Consider the following 23,657-nt stretch of genomic DNA (forward strand, 5'->3'; position numbering starts at 1 on the left):
AGTAACGTAACCTCTGTGCTATTTGTTTTTGGCGAATCTGCTGATGAAGAAACCAATGACTTTACCTTGTTGTTGTTGACATGAGAACACCAGCTAGCTAAGTCGTTGCCAAAGCTAGCAGTGGTAAAATATGTCGAGCGCTTTTTATTTCTAAAATACCTTATTTAAATCACCCAAGGGACACCTACTAGAATGGACGAACCATGGGATTTTGAGTTTTTATCTCGGATAGTTGAGGGTTTAATGTCGTTTTTGTCTGAATTTGTGGATGACTGGACTGCAAATGACATGAGAGTTGCCGTGTTTAAAATATTGTTTAGTTGGCTTATTGTGAGCCTTATCGCCATCCACTTCGCTTGGAAGGTATATGGAAATACCGTTAACGACATGTATTATCGACAAGGTGAGATTAATAGCTGCATTATTGAATATGTTCAACTTCATCTTTGGCCTAGAGAGCCAGCAGATAGCAAGCTAACGCTAAATTATGCCTGTGGCTAAATTAACGTAGACTGGTTAGCTAACGTAAGCTAAGGTAAACGTGAACATTTACCTTCCATGAAGTTAACAAGCTTAACGTTAGTTGGCAACTTGTTGTAATAATGAGTCCATACTTTAATATAAGGTTCATCAGGCAGAGATGTGTTACTCCTTGACAAGCGTGTCATGTGAGCTAAATCTCTGCTTCGTTATCTTGTTTTGAATAAATGTATGTCTCCAATTAACACCTTGCTTCGTACTCCTTAGGCACGGGTGGACAGAACGGAGGCACACCTGACACTGTTCCTCATCTAAGTGGTTGGTAGGTGACTTGTTGCTGAACTGGGTGGTGAATGTGATTAGGGCTACAGTTAATTCAGTAAAGGGGGCCTACATTTTAGGTAATGTTGTGTGATTTGTTGTCACCTTTGTTGCTTAATTAATCTCATGTTTAATATCTGAAAGTATGCATGCCCCACGCTACTACTGCGCAATTTTGACAGACTGTCGAATCTGTGTAGACTACAATTGACGGTCACGTCATCCTCTATCTTTTTGTTAGGGAGAGTGCATCAGGGGACGCCCTGAAGACTCATCGCGAGTGATGACCAGAGAAGCTTCTTGAAGAAATCCCAGAATGTGGATCTTGTAGTGGCGTGTTTTTGAAGAGTCTATGCGATTTGCCTGCAGGACGACTTCGACAGCATCTACAGGATGCCAACAAGTGAAAGCTTAGACGTATGTCAGTTCAAGAAGAGCTTCACCAAGTACATTGGACTCTCTTCTACTCTCTTCTACACAATGCGGAGTTTCCTTGCATCTGATAACAGGAGTGTGAATGTAGGACGTTGTGGGTGGCCGACTCTCCTGCAGATAATTCAGTGGACAGATTCCCATTACCTTAGGACGACAGTGGTGCAGGTGTAGTGAACAAGGATCGAAAAGAGAGGATGAAACTGGCAATGCATCTGCTAATTCACACAGGACTTGGTGGAAATTTAATTTAAATGAAGACCGCCATTATTATGGTGTATGAACAATTTAATAGGTAGCAAATGTGTTGGCCACTTAAAAACACTGCCTAATTTGAATTCATAGACAAACTTTAGACCCACCCTTTCAATAACCTTCTGTATTGGAAATTGAAATTGGATTGGAATTGAATTGGAAAGCAAGCTGTGATAATCATGCAGATGAGATGTAATGGTAGGGTTGCCTTGGTGCAGTCTACCAGAAGGACAATAAAAAGCATTTTGGTTCAGTCTGTCTGAAAGTGTGTGTTGGGAAATGTAATGATTCATTAAATCTGTGGAAGATTTTTTTGCACATGAATGCAGAAAAACATAATGTAGAGGTAGTTTAGAGGAACTAATTTGAAACGAACTTGGAACTTGCAAAATATCCAGAGAACCAGTCGGTGCACATGTCACTCCTGCTCACTTGCCTGCTTTTCAGAGAGGATTGATTGTAGGGGTGCAACGGATCGAAAAAGTCACGGTTCGGATCGATCCTCGGATCAAGAGTCACGGATCGGATCATTTTTCGGATCAGTAAAAAAAAAAAAAAGACAAGACAAGACAAGACAAATAAACATAGTTTTGTCTTTGACGGGATGTTGTAACGTGGCTCAAGCACTTTCAGCATGTGTTTAAAGTAGGCTAGTGTTGTCACGATACCAAAATTATTGTTTCGATACCGATACTAAGTCAAGAATGACTTTTTCGATGCTTTTTTACAATTTTAATTGATTTGGTGTTTAATCACCAGTAGCCTTATATTGAATATTGTGTGATCATGCACACCAGTGGCCATCCAAGATTCTGCTTGACCCTCCACACACAATCTGCATAATTACTAGTAGCTACAAATGTTTAGTCATTTGTGTACTGATTTAGCATATCTTTAATGTGGTGTGTAGCAGTAGTGCGCATAGGAGGTGTGTGTAATTGAGTCCCTGTCGCTTTAAGAAATACGTGAGGGTAATTAGCCTTCAGTCTCACGGTTTTATTCTTGAGAAAATAAGTTGGACATAGTGCATGATGACAAGGATATGTGGATGCAATTCGTTATGCTTTCTATGTCATTAGATAAAATACATGTTAATAAAACTAACAAGTCGAAGAAAATCTTTCTGGGATCATAAAAGAGATGAGTGTCTTGCAATGCTCCTTTATGATTTTAGTGAGCACAAGCTATCTCCAGATGTACAAGTTAGCCAAGGTTGCGTAGCTTATTGCTGACATTGAACCCATAGGCTAAGCCTAAATGACCTAAATATCATAGGTAGGTGCGCAACAAACTTGAGAGATGTAAGTGTGCACAAACGAACTTGATATTAGGCTATTGTGTTGTTGCTATGCAGCCACATCAGCACTTAAACTAGCAGCCATGTATTGCTGGTTATGGCATGACCGCTAATAACGTTTGTGAGAGCAGAAAAGACGCGCAGGCAGGCTAGGGGAGCAGAGCCTACGGCTCTGTAGGGAGGGACTAGAAGCATGCCTTGTGGACACGCATGTTACTTCAAAAGAACACACGGACATTATTATTAATAATTATTATACATCAATCCGCGGATCACGCGTGTGCCGAACCGAAGATACTGATCCGAACGGATCACGGATCAATGATGATCCGTTGCACCACTAATTGATTGTGACTCACATTGTGGTCAAGTTGTGTACAATGCTGCTTTTCAGGTGTCTGTTGCCATAATGGTTAATCCAGTGTGTCTGACCACATTATCTAAATGGCTATTGGAGGGACCTATTTTTTTTTTTTTTTTCTATTTGTCTAGGACAGTGAAGAGATGGACAGGAAGCGAGTGGGGAGAGAGATGGGGTGGGATTGAGAAATGACACGGGCCGGACTCGAACTCGGGTCCTCATGGGCTCTTGGGCCCAGTTGTGGTATGGTTGCTGTAGCCAGCTGTGCCACAGTGCCCCCTGGAGGGCCTTCATTTAAATGTCAGGCAATGAGCTGACCCCATTGTTTGTGCTTTAGGACATGGCATGGTATCATTTTAGGTAATATATTTAGCCAAGTTATTTAATTAGCAAAGAGTGATCTTTTAAATTAGTCAACAATGTTATTGGATTATTTTTATAGTTATATCTGTAGAAGTTTCGAATGTAAAAAAGACGGACATAAATGTGGAATTTTAATCATTAACTCATGAAGCACATTAGCAGCCATGTTCAGGGAGCTAGCACCTATTACATAGCCGCACAAGAGTGGCAATAGAGTCAGTGCAGTTGACACGACATGATCATGAACTAGTCAAACCTACAGTCTTTTCAGTCCATGAGTGTTCCGTGTGTGTGTGTGTGTGTCAGTGTGCTTTTGAGTGTGTGGGTGGTGGGGGCAGCAGCATCACATGGACATCCATCACATTGGTGCCCGTCAGACCTGGCATAAGCAATCGCTTGCCCTGCGACAAGCGAGAGAAGAAGGTAAAGGAGTCGTTGTTGGCCAGGAAGCTGGCCGTCTGCAGGCCCTGTCCGTGTGCCTCTTCTGCCAATCCGCCATCTGTGACGGCACCCGCTGCCTCGGTGGGTCCATCCTGCCCGTCGGTACCCCCGCTGAGAAACACTGGCCCTTGTCCCAGCTCCAGCCCGACGCGCAGGGCAAGCTCCTGGTTGCGCCCGCCGCGACCCTTCCCTGTCAGCTGCACGGTGGGCTCTCCTCCGGCCAATAGGCAGGTGGCGCCCCAGCTCTCATCCCGGCTGTCCTCCAGGACCTTGAGCGTGCGCATGAGGTCCCAGCTCTCAACGCCCACCTCCGGGCCCAGCTGGAGCACCTTGTCAGCAAGCGCGGGCAACGGGTCGGGCTGGCCAGGGATGGCTGCGGCGGAAGCGAAGCGCGCCAGCAGGCCGTAAAGGTGAGAGACAGACCGCACGTCCCCACACACTCCAGGCGAGAGCACAAGCGGCCGGAAACCCAGCTCCCGGGCACGTCGACCGGCGCGCTCCAGCGCAATGCTGTTGGAGCCGATGACTGCATTTAGCACGTGCGACTCCTCAGCAGAGCCACTTAGCCTGTCTGCCTGACTGCCAGCCTGCTTCAGGACCTCCGTCACTGAAGCGGGGAGTGAGGAAGAGAGGCCGTAGTGCTCTAGGATAGCCCAAACCTGCTCAGGCCATATCTCACACTGGACCGTGGGGCCACTGGCAATTAGGTCCAGAGGGTCACCGATTACATCAGACAAAATCAAAGATACCACCTGTGGAGAAACATCATGTAAAATGTGTTAGAACAACTGAAGGTCAATTGACATGGTATACAGTGTCCGCATAGGCTTAATCCATATACAGTTTCCAGTATATAGATTAAACCTAGTCTTGGACTAATAGTTTCTTTTGAATTATCTTTTAGTCAAGAGCTAAGTTCAAATGCCTTGAATAGAGGCAAACATTTGTGGCGAACATGTTTGTCTGAACAGATATTTGAACAATTTTGTCTAAACTTGTCAACGGCAACTCTCCATTCAACTTGTTTGCGTAGAACTACCTCCTCAAACTGTTTGAGAGTGTTCGCAAACGTTTGCTGGAAACTCAAAGCAAACAGAAAACTGTTTGCAAACGTTAATAACGTTAACCTATACCACCAGTCTAAACCATGGTCTTAAAACTGGCCCAAAAAGTTAAATAGATTTAAAATGTTGATGGGGAGAGCAATACACTAGAAAACAGTGCATAATGCAATAATTCTGGGGGCAGCTGTGGCCTACTGGTTAGGGCTTTGAGCTTGTAACTGGAGGGTTGGTTTGATCCAATTCACGGCTGAAGTGCCCTTGACTGCTCCGCGTCACTAACCTGCTCTACCTGCTTTACCTCACTGTGTACTCACTGCGTGCCGTGTGTGTTCACTAATTCACGAATTGGGATAAATGCAGCAACCGAATTGCCCTCACAGGATCAAAAAAGTATATATACTTATACTTACTTAATTCTTCAATCCATAAACTAATTCTAGGCCATATTGTTTCACTACAACCCAGCTAAAAAGGCAGTTACAGGAGTGGAATTTCTGTCATACTGAAGTGTTTGCTGTCTCTAGTGTTGCAACAGTGAAGAGCTGCTGTGTTCAATCAATTGTGCTATACTACCGGTAGGCTTTTACCTGTGCAGGCCGAGCACAGGCAGCAAGACCTCCCCCCTTGAGCAGGGAAAGGGACCGCCTCACTGTGTTCAGCTCCTGGATAGTAGCTCCAGCAGCAGCCAGCCGCCGGGTCACATCCTGTTTCTCTTGCACAGAGATGGGAGGCACAGGAGCTGGGAGGAGAGCCGACCCGCCACCTGGCGCACACACACACACACACACACACACACAATTCCTTGGTGAGTGCACACACCCCCAAAATGGGGAAACTCCCCTCAAAGTCCATAGCTCACACAAACATTGGATTGGATGCATACCTGATATGAGCACCAGCAAAAGGTCACTGTCTGTCAGGGCACTGGCTAGCTGCCTGATGCTTTCCGCAGCCTGCTGGGCGTCTGTGTCTGGCAGGTTGTGCTTGGCCCCCTCCATCACTGTGATTCGGCTCCCGTTCGAGAGCAGCATCTGTCTACAGATGAGACAATGTTGCTGGACTCAACATCAGTCCATGTAGTTATTTAATAAAGAGCACTCTAACCTGAGGAACAACTTTATAATCTAAGCTATGACTATATCATATCAAAACCATTCATTCATTCTTCCATTCATTCGCATGCGCCACAATTACCATAATTGTTGGGTCACAAGAATAGTGGCTGGAGCAGACTTACTCTTTGCCATGCTGTTTCAGGGTCTCCTGAATGCCGTGCGGTACACTAATAACTCCTCTCACCAGGTGATCTCCCACAATCCTCTCTGCCTCCGCTGCCATGCCAAGCACGGCCTTGCCGAAACCCACGAGATGGACGTTGTGAGAGAGTTTGAAAGTTTGACCGCCCACTTGAAGTTGTTCACCGTGTCGCTCCAGACATCGCCTCACCACCCGGTCCGGCTGCACGGCCTCCACTGCAGCAGCAAAGACCTCCCGCGCCCGCTGGTCCAGTGACATGCTCCTGACGGCCAGCCGCAAGGGCTGCCGCAAACTCACGCACCGAGACAAGGAAAGCACCCGAGCCATAGACCCCTCTGGAGGCACTTGTAGATGAAGGAGCTTTGCTAGTTATTATCCAAGTGGAGGAGAAGCATGCACACACACATAAATTATTTAAATGTATACATTTAAAACACATACACATTTACCTCTACTGAAGGATTCATAAAAGTTTCAATAGAAAAGTTAACTATATCTGTTCTCATATACTCTCATTTTTGCCAAGTTGTTTCTACATAATTCTATACAATTCTATACTTTCGTCTCCTGATGGGGAGATTTGAACCAGATACAACTCATTACACCAAATAACTTTGACAAGATTTACAGTAGGAAAGATTCTTGAAAGATTGTAGTGTAATGTAATGACCCCCATTCTAGCTTTAGGCCTACTCAAAAGACTACAATCTTTCCCGATTCTTGTCAAAGTTGTTTGGTGTAAGGAGGCCAAAAGACAATACAGTTCAAATACACGGGATATCAGATAAGGTTTGAAGTGATGAAATTGATTACTTCCCCTGGTTCCTAGTTATCAAGCAATCAATTAGATATCTACTCCTGGAATGCAATAGCCTACAAATTGCAAGCATCAGTCAAACTCTGAAGTTAGCCTACCTGTCAATGTTGAAACTATTAGATTCTAGCAACTTACCTGTGCACCCAGGCTTATACGAAATCTATCTCTGTGTTACTCTGTGTTAGCTTCAAAGAGCTGGCTAAAGCTGGCCCTGATAGAGCAAATGCTGATCTGTTTGTGTGTGTTTACTAAGTAATGATTGACAACTTGGAACCACAAGGCACATTAACCAGACAGACTCTGTCCTACGTTCAGGATAGGCCAAGGTGCGTGGCGTGGAACAGACAGGTTAAAGAGAGCAACCAGTTATTCGTCTGATTCATTGCAGAGTTCAATTTAAAATGGAAAGCACCACATATCAGCTACAAAAAGCTGACATTGGCTGTCAAAAGTCATGAATAAGCCAAGTCGGCCTACGCATCTGAAGTTTCAGAATTGTGTCATTTCACTCACCTCCATTGCGGAATGTTTCTCTAAATAGCCATGACCAAGTTGTCTGGTGTGCAACTGTAGTGAAAGTAGGCTACCTAACGTTTGATAATCTGGTGAAAGGTATATCAAAGTTCCAGATAAACCCACTCACTCTTAAAACAAACACTGGCTGTGTTCGAAATTTTGTGCTAAGTACTACATACTGCATACTGGTCAAGTATACACTGTGTACTGCACACTACGCCCCCCACCCCAGTACGCAGTAGCCGTCACCAGCAGCACAGCGTACTAAATCACTGTTTGAAATGGGTGGTATGTACTAGTCGCATACTGATACTGATGTGAACCTAGCGAGCAGTATGCAGTGTGTGAAAATTTTGATTTTACCAGTATTCAAAAGTTCCCAGGATGTTGTACTAATGGTGGCAAAATCCTCAGTGTACCAACGATGCTCACTACTCAGATACTGCATCCCATAATGCATAGCGATTATTTCCAGTTTCAGAAAAATTCAACAACGCTGGCAGACAGCGAAAGGACAAGTAGCCGGAGGCGAAGAATACAAATGTGATTATTGTTTGGGTGTTTTGGTATGGAACGTTTCGTGGCTTCTGTTATTGTGGAAGTTTTAGTAGGCTAGGCCTATTGTGTTCATGTGCAAGTGAAATAGCCCAGCTTATCCAAAGCTAACATGAACTAGCTGGCGGTCAATGGAAATGAATGATATTAGAAAGTTAAGTCGTATAAGCATCAAGCTTGTCTAGCTCTTGTTCACGTCGTTATTAACATTTACCAGTGTTCGCTTAATTATTAGTTATCGTTCTTGGTGTGAACGACCGTCTCTTTAGTGTTCTGTATAACTGTCAGAACTCTATTCATAAGTTTAGTCAGCACCGCAACAAAGCGTTAGCCTACCAACTTTGTCAGCATAAATTGGTCGACTAGTCTGTGACCCACAGTTTACCATCGCCAGCGTATCTGATGCACCTGTGGAAAACAGCTGATGGATTAGTAAAATCAAGTGAGCAAGCTTACGGTGACGTTGGTCATTTTAACGCATTGCCGCAATGCATTCTAGAGAGCTCAACGTAGATTTTAATCAATACCATGTTATAGTTAGGCTATGTGTTCTGTTCCGAGTAGCCTATTTAGAGGTAGACTTGAAGAAACTAAACTAATCAATTTAAAGTGAGCGCAATTACGTCTGATATTTTGGGGAATTCTTCACGTTTATCCCGTTAGTGACACATGCTCAGGCTATAGCCTAATGATTTGTGTTCGTTGCTAAACGAAGCGAATCTAAATGTGGAGTAGGCCTACTGAGCATGTTCCTCCAGTCTAGTTGTGTCCAGATATTGGCTTTTTATACAGTGATGCATCTACAGCCTAAAGCACGCACCGCCACCTACTTGCAAGAAAAACGTCTGGTATTGGCAATTAGTCGAACTACCTCATTCATTTGTATAAGACTGCAGTGGGAAACGAGTTAAGCTGAAATGCATTAATCATTGCATTTCAATTCTAGCGTTCTTGGAAATTTAGAACATCACAAGTTTGCTTTTGTTTATGTAAAGCACGTTGCATGAAATGGGCTATAGCCTATAAATAAACTTGACTTGACATGGCAGGAGGATTGTTCTGTTTACTTATCAAATCAGCCAGCTTTTGGGCTACACTGGAGTCTGGACATCTGGAGAAAGCATAGCCTACCCATGAAGAATCTCTGTGTGATGTTTCATATATAATATGTTTATGGATAAATAAAATCACCCAAGCTTATTAATCCAGACTCAATTTCGGATATAATGGAATTTAAATAACAGAAAAGAATACAATGAATTGATACAAAAGTTATAAGAGTTAGGCTAAGAGGATGCACAAGCTGTGAAATCAGGTAAGTGCAGTGTTATAAAATTATTGTTGTGCTGCCATCAGAGTGCCAACAATGTTCATAAAACATTTCTCTAGTGTTGATCAGTGGAGAGAGTAGCACTTCTGTGTGTCCTACCGTTTTGATATGTCTTAGGCTGTGGTGAGAGCCAACAAACAAGCAAGGAGAAGAAGGTCTGCAATACTGATGGTCTTTAATCTCGTTCTTCAGCAGGAATTCAGAGTGATTAGACCAATATGCCTAGAGAAACTAACAATATTGTAGCCCACAGTTGTCTTTTCTTATGAAGGCGTATGCAACCATGGTTAATGGATCAAAAAGGTGTCATTATTGGCAAGACTTGGGTTTGCAACTAAGTGAAATGTGAAATTAAGTAAATGTAACTGTGCTACACTGACAATTGATAATCCCATAATGACCACTGTATGACAGTTACCTTACAAATGACACTAAACATTGAACAAAATACTTTCAATTGATTAAAATGTCTGAACTTTAACATCAAGAAAAACAACAAGTGCACATTCTCTCAGAATGACCCCAGGGGACAATATTGCTAACTGAATGGCAACACTATTCTATCTAGGCTATTGTCCGTCTCCTCTTTGGAGATGTGGATCTGAAGAACGACTTCTGTCAATGCCCTTGTGGACACACTTGAAGTGGACTGTGATGGAGGCTGGGGGAGAGACTGGAGGTTGTCATCATTCAGTATTGGTTATCCAGTGCCACCTCCTACAGGGTTGTTGCAGAAGCCTTCGATGTTCCCAAGACCACTGTGCATGACGTTGTGCCAGTCCTAGAGATAGAGGTTACATCTTTTACCATCTTAGACACTTTCTTATAAACACTCATTTAAAATCAAATATTAGTAAGGAGAAAATTATTTTCTGCCATTACCATTTTATTTTCCATCATTAGGCTATACCAGAGCCCTAGACATTCTCTGGTTATACCCAAATCCGGCTATGATATCACTTATCAAAGAGCAGTAGGCTTAAACTGGGAACTGTTTTGAACCAGGTGCTCATTTCTCAGTACCAAAGCAACTTAGCTATCAAAGATTGTCACATTACACTTTTGTAAATTAAACTTATTTTTTAAAAGTACGAATAGAGTTCTGTCAGTTATAACTGACAGAATACTTAGGAGATAAGGGCCGTTCACACCAAGAATGATAACCATAACGATAACTAGGCTATAAATAAACATTGCTCTCGTTAAAGGGATATTCCGCCATTTTTGGAAATACGCTCATTTTCCATCTTCCCTCGAGCAAAACAATCGATATTTACCTTGTTCCCGTTCATCCAGCCATTCTGTGAGTCTGGCGATACAACTTTTAGCTTCAGCCTAGCATAGATCATTGAATCGGATTAGACCATTAGCTTCTCGCCTGCTAGCTTCATGTTTAAAAGTGACTAAGATTTCTGGTAATTTTCCCATTTAAAACGTGTCTCCTCTCAAGTTAAAAAGTGCAGTAAGACCAACTGAAAATGAAACCTGGCGTTTTTCTAGGCTGATTTGACATGGAACTACACTCTCATCTGGCGTAATAATCAAGGCAACTTGCAGACTACTGGCACTACTACTGCTTGTTGTCTATGGGGACTATTTTCAGGTGCTGCGTACGATATTACTGCGCCTATGGTACGTTTGCAAGTTGCCTTGATTATTATGCCAGATGAGAGTGTAGTTCCATGTCAAATCAGCCTAGAAAAACGCCAGGTTTCATTTTCAGTTGGTCTTATTGCACTTTCTAACTTGAGAGGAGACACGTTTTAAATGGGAAAATTACCAGAAATCTTAGTCACTTTTAAACATGAAGCTAGCAGGCGAGAAGCTAATGGTCTAATCCGATTCAATGATCTATGCTAGGCTGAAGCTAAAAGTAGTATCGCCAGACTCACAGAATGGCTGGATGAACGGTATGGAAGCATATGAGTTCCATAATTCAAATGAGAATGCATTCTGCAATATGCAATTCTAAAAGACATTACATTAGGCAATTGCTAATTCATTATGCAATTTAATATTACAATTTGCAATACTTTCTTTCAAACTGCATTTTAATATACAAAGTGACAATGCAATCATCAAATCAATTTGATTTATTTTGGTTAAAAATTTGAATAAACATGGATTGAATTGCATTCCATTTTGCCATGGTACTTTAGTCTCAAAATTCAAATGGCAATTCATTTTGCATTTCAATTTTCAATATTCAGTTTCATCTTTTAATTGTCAATTACTTTTGCAATGTAATGTTCAAAATTCAATGTAGAATTGAATTATTTTTTAATTTTTTAATTTATTTGATTTTTTTTTTTAAATGTTTTTTAAAAAAATATTGAAAACATTTTGAATATTTTTTGGCAAAAAGTTTTGCCCGGTTTGCAGAAATAGCGCCCCCGTTATTGCATAGCACTTTGTCACGCTCTTTGTGTCTCAAAATTCAAATGGCAATGGCAAACGCGATTCCAAAACACTTTGCAATCTGTCAGTCTCCCATCACCCATGGCGGGAACTACGTCACGTCCGTGTTTATCTCGCATTGGTCAGTCTTCTCTTTAAGGCGGGTCTTGGGCAGGGCGGCTGACGGCCTCCAGGTAGAGAAGATAACGTAAAACAGAAATTGTCGCTGACACAGTAGCCTACTGTTGGAGGTGATGGGCAAGAACAGTCGCTCAGCTACTGAGGGAGGCAGGCGTGTGTGTGTGCGCGTGCGGAGACCTTGATCCGACCGTACGCCACCCCCTCCAGGAGCGTGTATCAGGGTGAAGCGTGAAAAATAGCACACAGGTAGCCAGGGGAGCTGATCGAGGGAGCTGGCAGCCCAGGGCCCTGGAGCTCATATCTGGGTGCAGCGTTTGCTCCTCTCAGCCCGGAGGACTGCTCCAGATTAACGACCATAGACAGTAAGATAGGCTACTGACAGGGCTAACACAGGGCAGGGCTGTTAATGACAGGGCAACATCGTTTCATTCACACTCAGGCACTCCTGGTCTGACCACGACCGTCCAGCTGCAGCCTGCACTGTCAGAAAGGAAGCGTAGCCACGTCCTGAGATATCGATGGCTTTGCCCCAAACGAGGAACGTACATCGTTCTTTTCACAAATACACCATATTTGTAAGCAAATAAAGTGGTTTACTTAAGATTACTCAGCGTTTTATCAACGTTTGGTCAGAACGGGAAAGCAAGCGTAGTCACTTGCTGAGATATCGATGGCTTTGCCCCAAACGAGGAAGTAGTTTTTCACTGATCGTTGATAAGAATGTAGCACAAATTAGCAAGTGCATCTTTTAATAGGTGTCTACGTTTTATTTTTATAACGTAGCACAAATGTATTACATTCGTCAATGTTGACGTTTTTCAGTTATAGTTTTGGATGTTGAATGTTTGTACAAACAACAATCCAGTGGGATGATCACGTCTCACCGAGTCTCGCAACCGATTCCCTACCACCGCCGTCATGTCATCCGGCACAAGCTTCCTTGGTACACTGCTGTCATAAGGATTACGGTTCCCCATTGACTCCCATTGATTCTGACTGTCAGAATCAATGGGAGTCAATGGGGAACCGTAATGCTTATGACAGCAGTGTACCAAGGAAGCTTGTGCCGGATGACATGACGGCGGGTTCCCTACCGGTGCAGCGAGAATATTTTCGCGGACCAAACGTTGAAAAAACGCTGAGTAATCTTAAGTAAACCACTTTATTTGCTTACAAATATGGTGTATTTGTGAAAAGAACGATGCACGTTCCTCGTTTGGGGCAAAGCCATCGATATCTCAGGACGTGGCTCGCTTCCTTTCTGACAGTGCAGGCTGCAGCTGGACGGTCGTGGTCAGACCAGGAGTGCCTGAGTGTGAATGAAACGATGTTGCCCTGTCATTAACAGCCCTGCCCTGTGTTAGCCCTGTCAGTAGCCTATCTTACTGTCTATGGTCGTTAATCTGGAGCAGTCCTCCGGGCTGAGAGGAGCAAACGCTGCACCCAGATATGAGCTCCAGGGCCCTGGGCTGCCAGCTCCCTCGATCAGCTCCCCTGGCTACCTGTGTGCTATTTTTCACGCTTCACCCTGATACACGCTCCTGGAGGGGGTGGCGTACGGTCGGATCAAGGTCTCCGCACGCGCACACACACACGCCTGCCTCCCTCAGTAGCTGAGCGACTGTTCTTGCCCATCACCTCCAACAGTAGGCTACTGTGTCAGCGACAATTTCTCTTTTACGTTATCTTCTCTACCTGGAGGCCGTCAGCCGCCCTGCCCAAGACCCGCCTTAAAGAGAAGACTGACCAATGCGAGATAAACACGGACGTGACGTAGTTCCCGCCATGGGTGATGGGAGACTGACAGATTGCAAAGTGTTTTGGAATCGCGTTTGCCATTGCCATTTGAATTTTGAGACACAAAGAGCGTGACAAAGTGCTATGCAATAACGGGGGCGCTATTTCTGCAAACCGGGCAAAACTTTTTGCCAAAAAATATTCAAAATGTTTTCAATATTTTTTTAAAAAACATTTTAAAAAAAAAATCAAATAAATTAAAAAATTAAAAAATAATTCAATTCTACATTGAATTTTGAACATTACATTGCAAAAGTAATTGACAATTAAAAGATGAAACTGAATATTGAAAATTGAAATGCAAAATGAATTGCCATTTGAATTTTGAGACTAAAGTACCATGGCAAAATGGAATGCAATTCAATCCATGTTTATTCAAATTTTTAACCAAAATAAATCAAATTGATTTGATGATTGCATTGTCACTTTGTATATTAAAATGCAGTTTGAAAGAAAGTATTGCAAATTGTAATATTAAATTGCATAATGAATTAGCAATTGCCTAATGTAATGTCTTTTAGAATTGCATATTGCAGAATGCATTCTCATTTGAATTATGGAACTCATATGCTTCCATAGAACGGGAACAAGGTAAATATCGATTGTTTTGCTCGAGGGGAGGTGGAAAATGAGCGTATTTCCAAAAATGGCGGAATATCCCTTTAATGTGAATGACGACGTTACCTAGAGGCTAGAAAATCGTCATGCTATTTAGCGACTTAGCAAGCTAACAGGTTTCTACCATTCATTTCCATTGAGCGCCAGTTAGTTTACGTTAGCTTTGGTTAAGTTGGGCTATTTATTCACTTGCACATACACAAATACAGCTCTACAGTAATAAAACTTCCACAATAACAGAAGCCACGAAACATTCCATACCAAAACACCCAACTAATACTCACATTTGTGCTCTTCATCTCCGGTTTTTGCCATACTTGTCCCTTCGCTGTCCGCCATTGTTACTGAAATTTTCTGAAGCTGGAAACAATCGCTATGCATTATGGGATGCAGTATCCCATCAGTATAACATCCGGGAAACTTTTGTGTACTGGTAATATTACATTTTCCAAACACTGCATACTATTTGCTACTTCACGTCATTATCAGTATGTGACTAGTATTTAGCACGCAGTTCGAACACAGCCACTGCTTACACTTGCTTCTTCTGTATTATTTATTTTATGCGCGTTGCTAATTTTGAAACACCAGTGCCCCCGTGTGGACAGGAAGATAGCATTATTTCATGAACGGCAAATTACTTTGCCTACGGGCAAATAAAATAAAGGCATTGGTTTGTTAATGTCACTGACTATAATGACTATAAGAGCCACTAACCAAATGGTACACTTGATTTAGCATACCATAACAATATTTTCTTTATTTTGCATTCATGTGTATCTATCTAATGATGTGGTTTACAGTAACGACAATAGTGCTGTGGTCTGAAATACCACATCTGCTCGGTATAGCCTCACACCCATATTTGTAGGGACTGACTCTTCTCCCGTTCTTTGGTGTCAGCCTCTCCATCATGGACGGATGAGCCACTGGGCCCCTGGGCACAGACATGAGAGGGGCCCCCCTGCCCACCTCAGAAAGTTAGAACATTTACATTTATTAAATATTTAGCAGACACTTTCCATCCAAAGTGATAGGCCTTTGTCCATTCTATTACAAAGGACATTGACTCCAGAGCACTTAACTGAATATGTCTGGTGGGTTTTGTGGACTGAAATGGACAGACTGGGTCTTCCAAATATGACAATCAACAGATGTAAGGCATCCTGCTGTGAAACATGCCGATTACAAAGCATGATTATCACATGACCTGTGTGGCCGTATTCAGATATCAGGGGTCGAGAACATAGTTGGTCTAGTGACCTCAAAACAGAGGCTTAGTTTCAGGGGGCCCTGAGTCTTTGGGTCCAGGTGGCCCGTTGAGTAAATGATTGAGTACTCTTTTTACAGCCTTTTGTTTTTGTTAATTGAGCTAAGATGGAATAAGTGGTTCATATTTATGTCATTGATAGAAAACCTTGCAGACGGGTGAAGTGCAAGGCAGACAGATGGATAGACAACCTGATAGATTATTGGATTGGGAGGGTAAGATATACACATCTCTCTGGTCTATGATAAATACTGCACATAGTTATCATTTGGCAAAACACTCCCCACGGTCACACCATGACAGCAGGACAGCAGTATAAAAGCATGCTTCAGACTGCAGAGGAACTGTACACTGCTCTGCACTGGCCATAAGGTTCACGGAAGATGTTTTAAGATTTTTTTTCCCCGAATAAAACAACAACAGCAGACCTTTATATTACATCTGAGGCCTATTCAAGTGGATTATTCAAAATAAAGATGGGCAGCAAGGAATCTCCAGGAGACTTCAGGTGGGTAAGTAGTTCTCCACCTGGGACAAGTTATGTTTTTTTGCAAAAATACTTGTAATGTTCTCCACGGTCTTCCTAAATAAGGGATGAGGGGATTTTGATTGTAACTGCTGCTGTCCTCCAGGGTAAACTCCTGACTGTCGGAAACATGTACCTGTTCACAGTTGATGTTAGCGAGTTCTCACCTGTGGAAATCATAGTCACCTCTTCAAATAACCTGATTGAAGTCCAAGCTGAAAAGGTACATGAAACTGTCTATATGTTTCAGTCAAATGTATATAGTTGAATATGTGTCTCTGTGATGTTCCCCTCTCTTCAGCCAGCTTTCTTAACAATCCCTATTATTTTCCAGGTAGGAGAAGATGGTACAGTCCTAAACAATTTCATTCACAAGTGCCAGCTGCCATCAGATGTGGATCCCATGTCTGTAACTTCAACATTGGCAGATGGTGGTGCCCTGACAGTGAAAGCTCGCAGGAACCCGACTGACACCTAATCTGCTTCTAGTGTCAACATAACCTGACGATCTGTTTCCCAAAAGCCCTTCTCACTTCCTCTTGGTCTATATCCAAGTCTTCCTAAATTTGGTGAAATTGAAATGTCTACCTCTGGTCAAATCAATATTTGAATATTTGAAATCGATATTTGAAACCCATGTTTAACAGTGCTTCCTGATATCTGAACTGAACTTAGTTTGAATTGTTGGAGTTCAAGAACATATTTGGCGAATTATCAACTGAGAAAGATTCCTTAGTGTACATCACATACACATTTTGCAAGTTTTATGTCTGTGTAAACTGAACAAAATACACTTATTAAGCAACCAATTTGTGGTGTGGTCAATTCACACTTATTTATAAACCTCAAACATATTCTGATGGAGTCATCTGGGGTATGAAATTTCACACAGAGTTCAGACTTTTTCCACAATAGTTGCAGTGGCTACAACTATGGACGCTCATGGATAATTGAAAGACCAGTGTTAATCCAGATGCTGATTTATACTATGAAAACAAGGAGTGTTCAAACTACTATGAGAAAGCACACCGTGTTTTTAATAATTTCAGTAAACAAATGAGGCTATTACATTTAAATTACATCACCTGTCTGACTGACATAAGTCGTTCTAATAAATACAAGAGACACAATCAATCAGGAGTCATTAAAACAGCTTTCTGCTGTCCATAAGGTGCATGCAGTGGATACACGAGTGTCTGGACTCTTGTACTTCATGCCTTTGTTCCCCAACTCAGACCTGAGAGGACAGAGGAAGGCAGCTTGCAGCAACACAGTCCTGGTGCCAGAGATGTTCAGCCAGAGCGTTGAGGAGTGGGGCGACCTCACCCAAGCCCCCATTAACGTCTCCCCCGATACGGAAGACGGGCAAGCCCCATGTCTCCTGGAAGCGGGCTATCTCCCTCTCTGTCACGTCAGTGTGCATGAACAGGTCAAATCTTCTCTGTTAAGAAAAATGTACCTCACATGCATAGAATTAAAGTAGCCAGTCAACAAAACGATACAGGTATAGTCACCACAAGCTGGAAATACCCAATGTCTATTCACATTATTTGTGATTGACTAATAATACAACGAAGAAAGACAGCCAAATTGTCTAGATTACAAAAACATAGTATCTTAATGGTTAGAGCATTTATTTCGACATAGTCAAATTTAACAGTAAACAATTTAAAAGTTGGTAATGCTTTGAGCACTTTGATCTACCTATTCTTTATACCTATACCTCTTACCTGGAATATTAAAAAATGAATTTAACTTGACCTTCTAAATTAAGATGATCTCTGATTAAATGTACAGCAAAACACTTCAGAAAGGATACTTAGTGCCCACGACCAATTTAACAATTTTATCAGAAGGGTCTGACACTCTGGATATCTGATTTGATAAATCTTCAAAGGAGGCATGGTCGGTAAATGAGAATAAAAACAACATTGCATCTGCTTGCTCCTTACATGACTACAAGAAACAACAACAAACAAACAAACAAACGCTAGTTAGGACTCCAAACAAGATGTCAAAGATAGCATGACATAAAAGCTACACAGGGAATCTTCTACATGTTGGACCAGAGGTAAACACAATGGTTCTGACTTCAAAATCTTTTCAAATGTTAAAAACATTTTCAAACCATACACCCAAATAAAACACACATGACTTATAGCATCAAGTATCAGTAGCCTACCGGTAACAAGTGGTCAAATCTGCGAAGTGAATTCTCCCCACAATCCCAAAAGAGGAACTTGAAGAATATTACTTGGCCATTCTCCTTCAGTTTCACTGGCCAGAACACTGCTGTTGTCTCAATACCTGTGGTAAATAATGTGTATTGGTGTGAGAGGCCCTCTAGGTGGCACTATGAGTTTTGGTAACAAGCCCATTATGATCATGTAGTAGGCTGTATTTGACCATCCTCCAGTCATAAATAATTCATAATTAGAGGAATACCCACAGACTTGTGCAAATGGCAGAAGTTAGGAAGATATGATACATTGATAGGATACATTGTTTCACCTGTAGTTTCATAATGCATAGGCCTACTGGGAATGTCTGATCCGCCTAGACGGGCAGCTAGAGCAGTCTTTCCAACGCCGCTTTTCCCTGCTAGAAATATTTTGTAGCGGACGATGTCGACGTGCGTTTGCGGAGGCATCGCAGGGGCTTCAAGAAGACCTTGACAATGAAGAGACGGTTCAGTTGCACTGCTGACCAATCCCACTGATGAATGTAGTTTTCACGCTATTCAGTAGGCTATCCAACTCAACTTCAGCATATTCTAAAGCCATTGTAACAATCAAATGTTGCCATTACCAAACTTACTGCCAAACTTAGCAGTAGCAGTCTCATTCTTACCAAACATTTTGCGCCTTTTCTTTTGAAATAGTCTGCTGAAATATTCTTTACTATCGGGGCACCTATGCCAGTCTGCAATAATTATTGATCCGGGTGGAATTACTGGAGCTGTGCCCAAATGGTTAGTCCGCTCTTGTTCCATCTTTGCCGTTTGACACACTTCCAATTGCATGCACTGCAACAAGTCGTTGTGTGCTTAGATAGAGCTCAGACATGTGTGTTTGAGCTCCCTCCTAAATGATCATTTAAAAATATCAACGACATCAATTTTGGACTTGTGTCCACGGATACTAATGTTGATGAAAACAGTAACTAGGATGTGGGAAAGAAAACAACGTGGACTTCCGGTTTAATCCTAAAAGTTTTACCATTTCCGGTGGTGATCCATGCTGCGTTCAAGACCACAGCGAATTCAGAAAAGCGTGCGTTCCTTGAATAATTTCGGAAAACAGTAAATTTGCTTCTAGCAGCAATGTCAATATCTCTATAATATTAATATGTATTAGTTATGTAGCCTATATTAGTTATATAGAATGTCTATTTTTACTCTTATCTACTTAGGTCTGTGGATGTAATTGGGAAAACTTGTATTTCTCTAATGCACTGTTACACATTATTAACTCAACTGGTATTTAATGCTTCTTTGCACTTCTGGTTGGATGTCAGCTGCATTTCATTGGCTCTGTGTCTGTTCTCTGCTACATGACAATAAAACGGAATCATAATCATAATCTAAATAAATTAGGCCTAAATCCACCTATTCACTTGAATGCTCTCATCCTTGACCAAGTCAAGTCACTCATTGTATCTGCTGTATAAAGCCAAAGTGTCGTAGCCTATCTGCAATTTTACTCCAATATTAGTTGTTTAAGTCATCCTGAAATTATTTGGTTTTCCTACGTACCCTGTTTTTGGTAATAACATGCCTGAAAGGTATATTTAGAGGTCCATTTTTTAATAGTCCTGAATCTCAGAAGATTGATAAGAATAAGAATAAGAATAAGAATAAGAATAATACAAAGAGTAATAATAGTGTGCATGGTACTTGCTCGGGTAAGCACCATATTTTCACAAGGTGTTGACTCTGTGTGTAAAGTAACTTCCTCCACAGGAAAGACATTTTACCCTGCCAATTAAGGTATCATTAACGTCAAAGAGGCCGGACACCTGAACACTGATGGACTTATTGCTTCCAGTAAACTTTGCTCATCACTCCAGTGTGTGGTGTGCAGCTGCGTCTGCCACATGGAATAAGACTATTTCACAAGATGTCGCCACTGTGTAAACTAACTTCCTCTGGAACAGCTCAGTCTATAGGAAAGACAGAAACAGGAAGATGTTTTACCCTGCCAATTAAGGCATCACTAACATCAACTAGGCCAGACACCTGGACACTGTGAAATTGGCTGATATGCAGAATAAACTAAGATCTTCTCAACCACACCAGCTTTGGAGGTTTGCTCAATCCACCCTGCAACAGACTACTAGAATCCAGTTATTCAGTGGCTTTTTCATCCAGTTACACAGAGAATAAGCAGCAAGAAGGGACATGCCATTCACTACCAGACCACCAGAGAGCGTAACACACACAGATGGGGAGCTTCAGAGTTCTGCTGTGTGCGCTTGGGAGAGATACTTAAACCTTTCCCTCCAGAGCAGTACAACAGCAGTGAATGAAAACAGTTTTACACTCTCACCAAAAACAAATCAGCACAATATACCAGTGCGAAAGTTTGTCTTTAAATTCCACTGTCAAACCTTGACTCTTTGGCCGTAACAACAGTTATTATTTCCTTACCTCACACTGCTCCTTACCCAGGTAGATCAGGGTATACCCTGGGTTATGTGGTCACCTGTGCTATGCCTCCTTATGTTGGTCAGGTGCGTCGGAGTCTGGTACAGACATATTGTGCCAGAGAGAGACATTGACTGCATCTTATAACCAGAACTCCATTGTAAGACTTAGCGGGCTCGTGTCACTTATCTCTTTCAACAATTCAGCAAATGCTGATATTTGACCAATAAAAATCATATTGTTTGAGCTGAACACTTTCCAATTCAGTAATTCAGGTTTCTTTGTTTACAATGAATACTCTTTCCCTCCTTAGCGTTTTAGAGTTCATGGGGAAAACAGAGCAGACCATCTCCCTTGCTGCTCATGTATTCTCCTCCCTTTAGATCAAGGAGACATATACAGTTCACAGGTGACTGCTACAACAATGGTTCCATCATGTATCTTACTCTAGTACTGCATACTCCATATTCATAAAAAAAAATGTCCGCCCCTCATATTTTTTTTTTTTTTAAGTATATTTTTTTGGCCATTTTATGCCTCTATTGACAGTGACAGTGGAGATAGACAGGAAGTGAATGGGAGAGAGAGCGGGGGTGGGATCCGGAAAGGACCACGGGGCGGGAATCGAACCCGGGTCGCCGGCGCGCGGTGTAGGCGCCCCAGCCAGCCGCGCCACGGCCGGGGCCATTTACCCACTCATATTTGACAGGATATTTCCGCTTTCATACTAGATATTTCTTCTATTATAAATAATTTAAAACGTATTGTAAAACTACAAAAGTGAGGGAGGCTTACCTACACACAATAGTGTGTGTGTGTGTGTGTGTGTGTGTGTGTGTGTGTGTGTGTGTGTGTGTGTGTGTGTGTGTGTGTGTGTGTGTGTGACTGTGTGTGTGTGCATGTGCGTGCATGCGTGTGTGTGTGTGTGTGTGTGTGTGTGTGTGCGTGTTAGCACGCGTGCACGGCTGTGTTTTATTAAACCGTACTCTGTGAGGATCTGTTGAAATGTGTGATGATGGATTGTTTTTATAAAATAATCCCCCGCCCTTCAGATAGTTCATGCAACTATTTCACGCAAGTATGTGACAGCATGTGAAAGGGCCGTTAACTGATCTTCGTATGTTAGCAAACATAAAAGAATTCATTAATTCACTGGCTACTTAGTCAATACAGGGGTTGTATCAGTGTAAATGTCAGGCTTGAATAGTTTGATTGTGCAATGTTGGTGGTTTCCATAAAGACATAAGGTCCACAGTTGCATTCAAAGATTTCACTCAAAAAGCTCTTTCGTCATAACACATTCCACTCACATCACCACAAAGACTGCCAAGGTTGTTGTGGTAGAGGTCAAGCTTGAGGCTATGGATACACACACACTCATTCACTCTCTCTCTCTCTCACACACACACACACACACACACACACAAACACACACAGACGTATAGTTGTAACTCATGCTGTGGCCAAGCTCTGTGAAAGAGTGACAGAGCACTTCTCTGTGGTGATAGAGAATGGAGCTGACTCCTCCATCACTATATACACATCTGGTTCCGATAGGTTCATAGAAACAGGCAGAGAGAGAGAGAGAGAAAGAGAGAGAGGGATACAAAGAATCTAAACAAAGTATAAAACACAGAAGTCAAGGCATCTAAAACAAGTGAAATTTAAAGAGCAATGTAAGAAGAATGTGAAGAACAAAAGCAGTTGATGGTAAAGATGGCCCAGCATGGGAGGGGGAGGGGGTGGTGTGTGTGTGTGTGTGTGTGTGTGTGTGTGTGTGTGTGTGTGTGTGTGTGTATGTATGTGTGTGTGTGTGTGTGTGGGGGGGGGGGGGGTGGTCTGGTACTTTTTTGCACACCTGGCCTGTGTTATACAGATATAATTATCGTGAGTCAGACTATTACTGAAGCAGTGAGTCAGGAGACTGACAGCTCTACCAGCACAATGGGCACCTTTTCTTCTCTGTAAAGACCTGTTGTCAGCTAGCTTTGCTGAAGTGTCAGAAGGGAATTTTTCTTTTCAGAGAAGCATGTTTCTTCAGAAAAGACTTGAGACTTGTCCTTTTCTATGACTTAATCGATTGCGCATCTTGTCATGTTTGCACTCGTTGTAAACCATAACATCTATAATATGCATGGTGGTGGTTTATGTGTAATGGACACAACAGAAGAGAGCAACACTGGTGTTGTATAGTCTGTTGCTGTCATGGTGTAGACATAGGCTCCTTATCTAATGCCATCACTTGTGGAGGATCATGAGCAGAAGATGTTGCTTAAAATGTTTTGAGAAGTTTTCCTATGATTTCCATCTGATTCTGATTCAGAACAAAAACAAATGCCGCCCCTCTCTCTCTCTCTCCCTCATACGCACACACACACACACACACACACACACACACGCACTCATTCAATAGTTTCAACGTTTCACCTTCATATTTTTGCAAACATGTGCAACATGTTCTATTCCATCTGAATTGGAGTTCAATCTGGCTTGTTTGGCTCAGCAGAAAAGCAGAGGCAGACTCCGGCAGAGTATGTGAATCATGCCAGCTTGACAACGACGGCATGTTATAAATCTGCTTCTGCTCAGGGGCCACATTCCCAAATTCATCAATTCAAAGCTCTTGTTGTTGTAGTTGTTGTTCAACTCTGGGCTGTTGGGATAAATGAAAGAATTTATTCAGTTGCATTCTTATTTCAACCCCACAAGCAACCATGTTATTTGCCCATTTACTTTAACCTATTTGTGAAGTTCTCTCTCTCCCTCCTTCTCCC

At 42.2% G+C, this 23,657-nt stretch overlaps 3 protein-coding genes and 1 long non-coding RNA gene across 7 annotated transcripts; 1 reads left to right on the forward strand and 3 right to left on the reverse strand.

Annotated features, from left to right (window-relative positions):
- Positions 1-53: 53 nt before the first annotated feature.
- tcta (T cell leukemia translocation altered) lies at positions 54-1,741 on the forward strand. Its single transcript, XM_062546268.1, has 3 exons — positions 54-403; positions 748-802; positions 1,043-1,741. Exons 1-3 carry the CDS (start codon positions 193-195, stop codon positions 1,083-1,085), a joined length of 309 nt encoding a protein of 102 aa, XP_062402252.1. The 5' UTR covers positions 54-192; the 3' UTR covers positions 1,086-1,741.
- A 1,886-nt stretch (positions 1,742-3,627) lies between these two features.
- glyctk (glycerate kinase) lies at positions 3,628-7,742 on the reverse strand. Of its 4 annotated transcripts, none has more exons than XM_062546264.1 (5): positions 7,602-7,742; positions 6,252-6,636; positions 5,898-6,049; positions 5,602-5,777; positions 3,628-4,702 (listed from the first exon to the last, which is right to left on the reverse strand). In XM_062546264.1, exons 2-5 carry the CDS (start codon positions 6,596-6,598, stop codon positions 3,812-3,814), a joined length of 1,566 nt encoding a protein of 521 aa, XP_062402248.1. In that variant the 5' UTR covers positions 6,599-6,636; positions 7,602-7,742; the 3' UTR covers positions 3,628-3,811. The 4 variants fall into 4 exon arrangements, with proteins under 4 accessions (XP_062402248.1, XP_062402250.1, XP_062402247.1 ...); XM_062546266.1 differs by having other exon boundaries at positions 6,252-6,606; positions 7,602-7,734; XM_062546263.1 differs by lacking the exon at positions 7,602-7,742 and adding an exon at positions 7,224-7,346.
- Positions 7,743-9,647: 1,905 nt separating this feature from the next.
- Positions 9,648-10,467, reverse strand: LOC134092250 (uncharacterized). The gene is made up of 2 exons (XR_009940182.1): positions 10,372-10,467; positions 9,648-10,270 (listed from the first exon to the last, which is right to left on the reverse strand). It is a non-coding gene; the product is annotated as an uncharacterized LOC134092250 (long non-coding RNA).
- A 6,785-nt stretch (positions 10,468-17,252) lies between these two features.
- Positions 17,253-19,423, reverse strand: cplane2 (ciliogenesis and planar polarity effector 2). Its single transcript, XM_062545036.1, has 5 exons — positions 19,089-19,423; positions 18,750-18,908; positions 18,421-18,545; positions 18,058-18,194; positions 17,253-17,674 (listed from the first exon to the last, which is right to left on the reverse strand). The coding sequence occupies exons 1-5, from the start codon at positions 19,258-19,260 to the stop codon at positions 17,470-17,472; spliced, it is 798 nt and encodes a 265-aa protein (XP_062401020.1). The 5' UTR covers positions 19,261-19,423; the 3' UTR covers positions 17,253-17,469.
- Positions 19,424-23,657: the final 4,234 nt, after the last annotated feature.

Source organism: Sardina pilchardus, chromosome 9 (assembly GCF_963854185.1).
Source record: "Sardina pilchardus chromosome 9, fSarPil1.1, whole genome shotgun sequence".
Taxonomy (NCBI): domain Eukaryota; kingdom Metazoa; phylum Chordata; class Actinopteri; order Clupeiformes; family Clupeidae; genus Sardina; species Sardina pilchardus.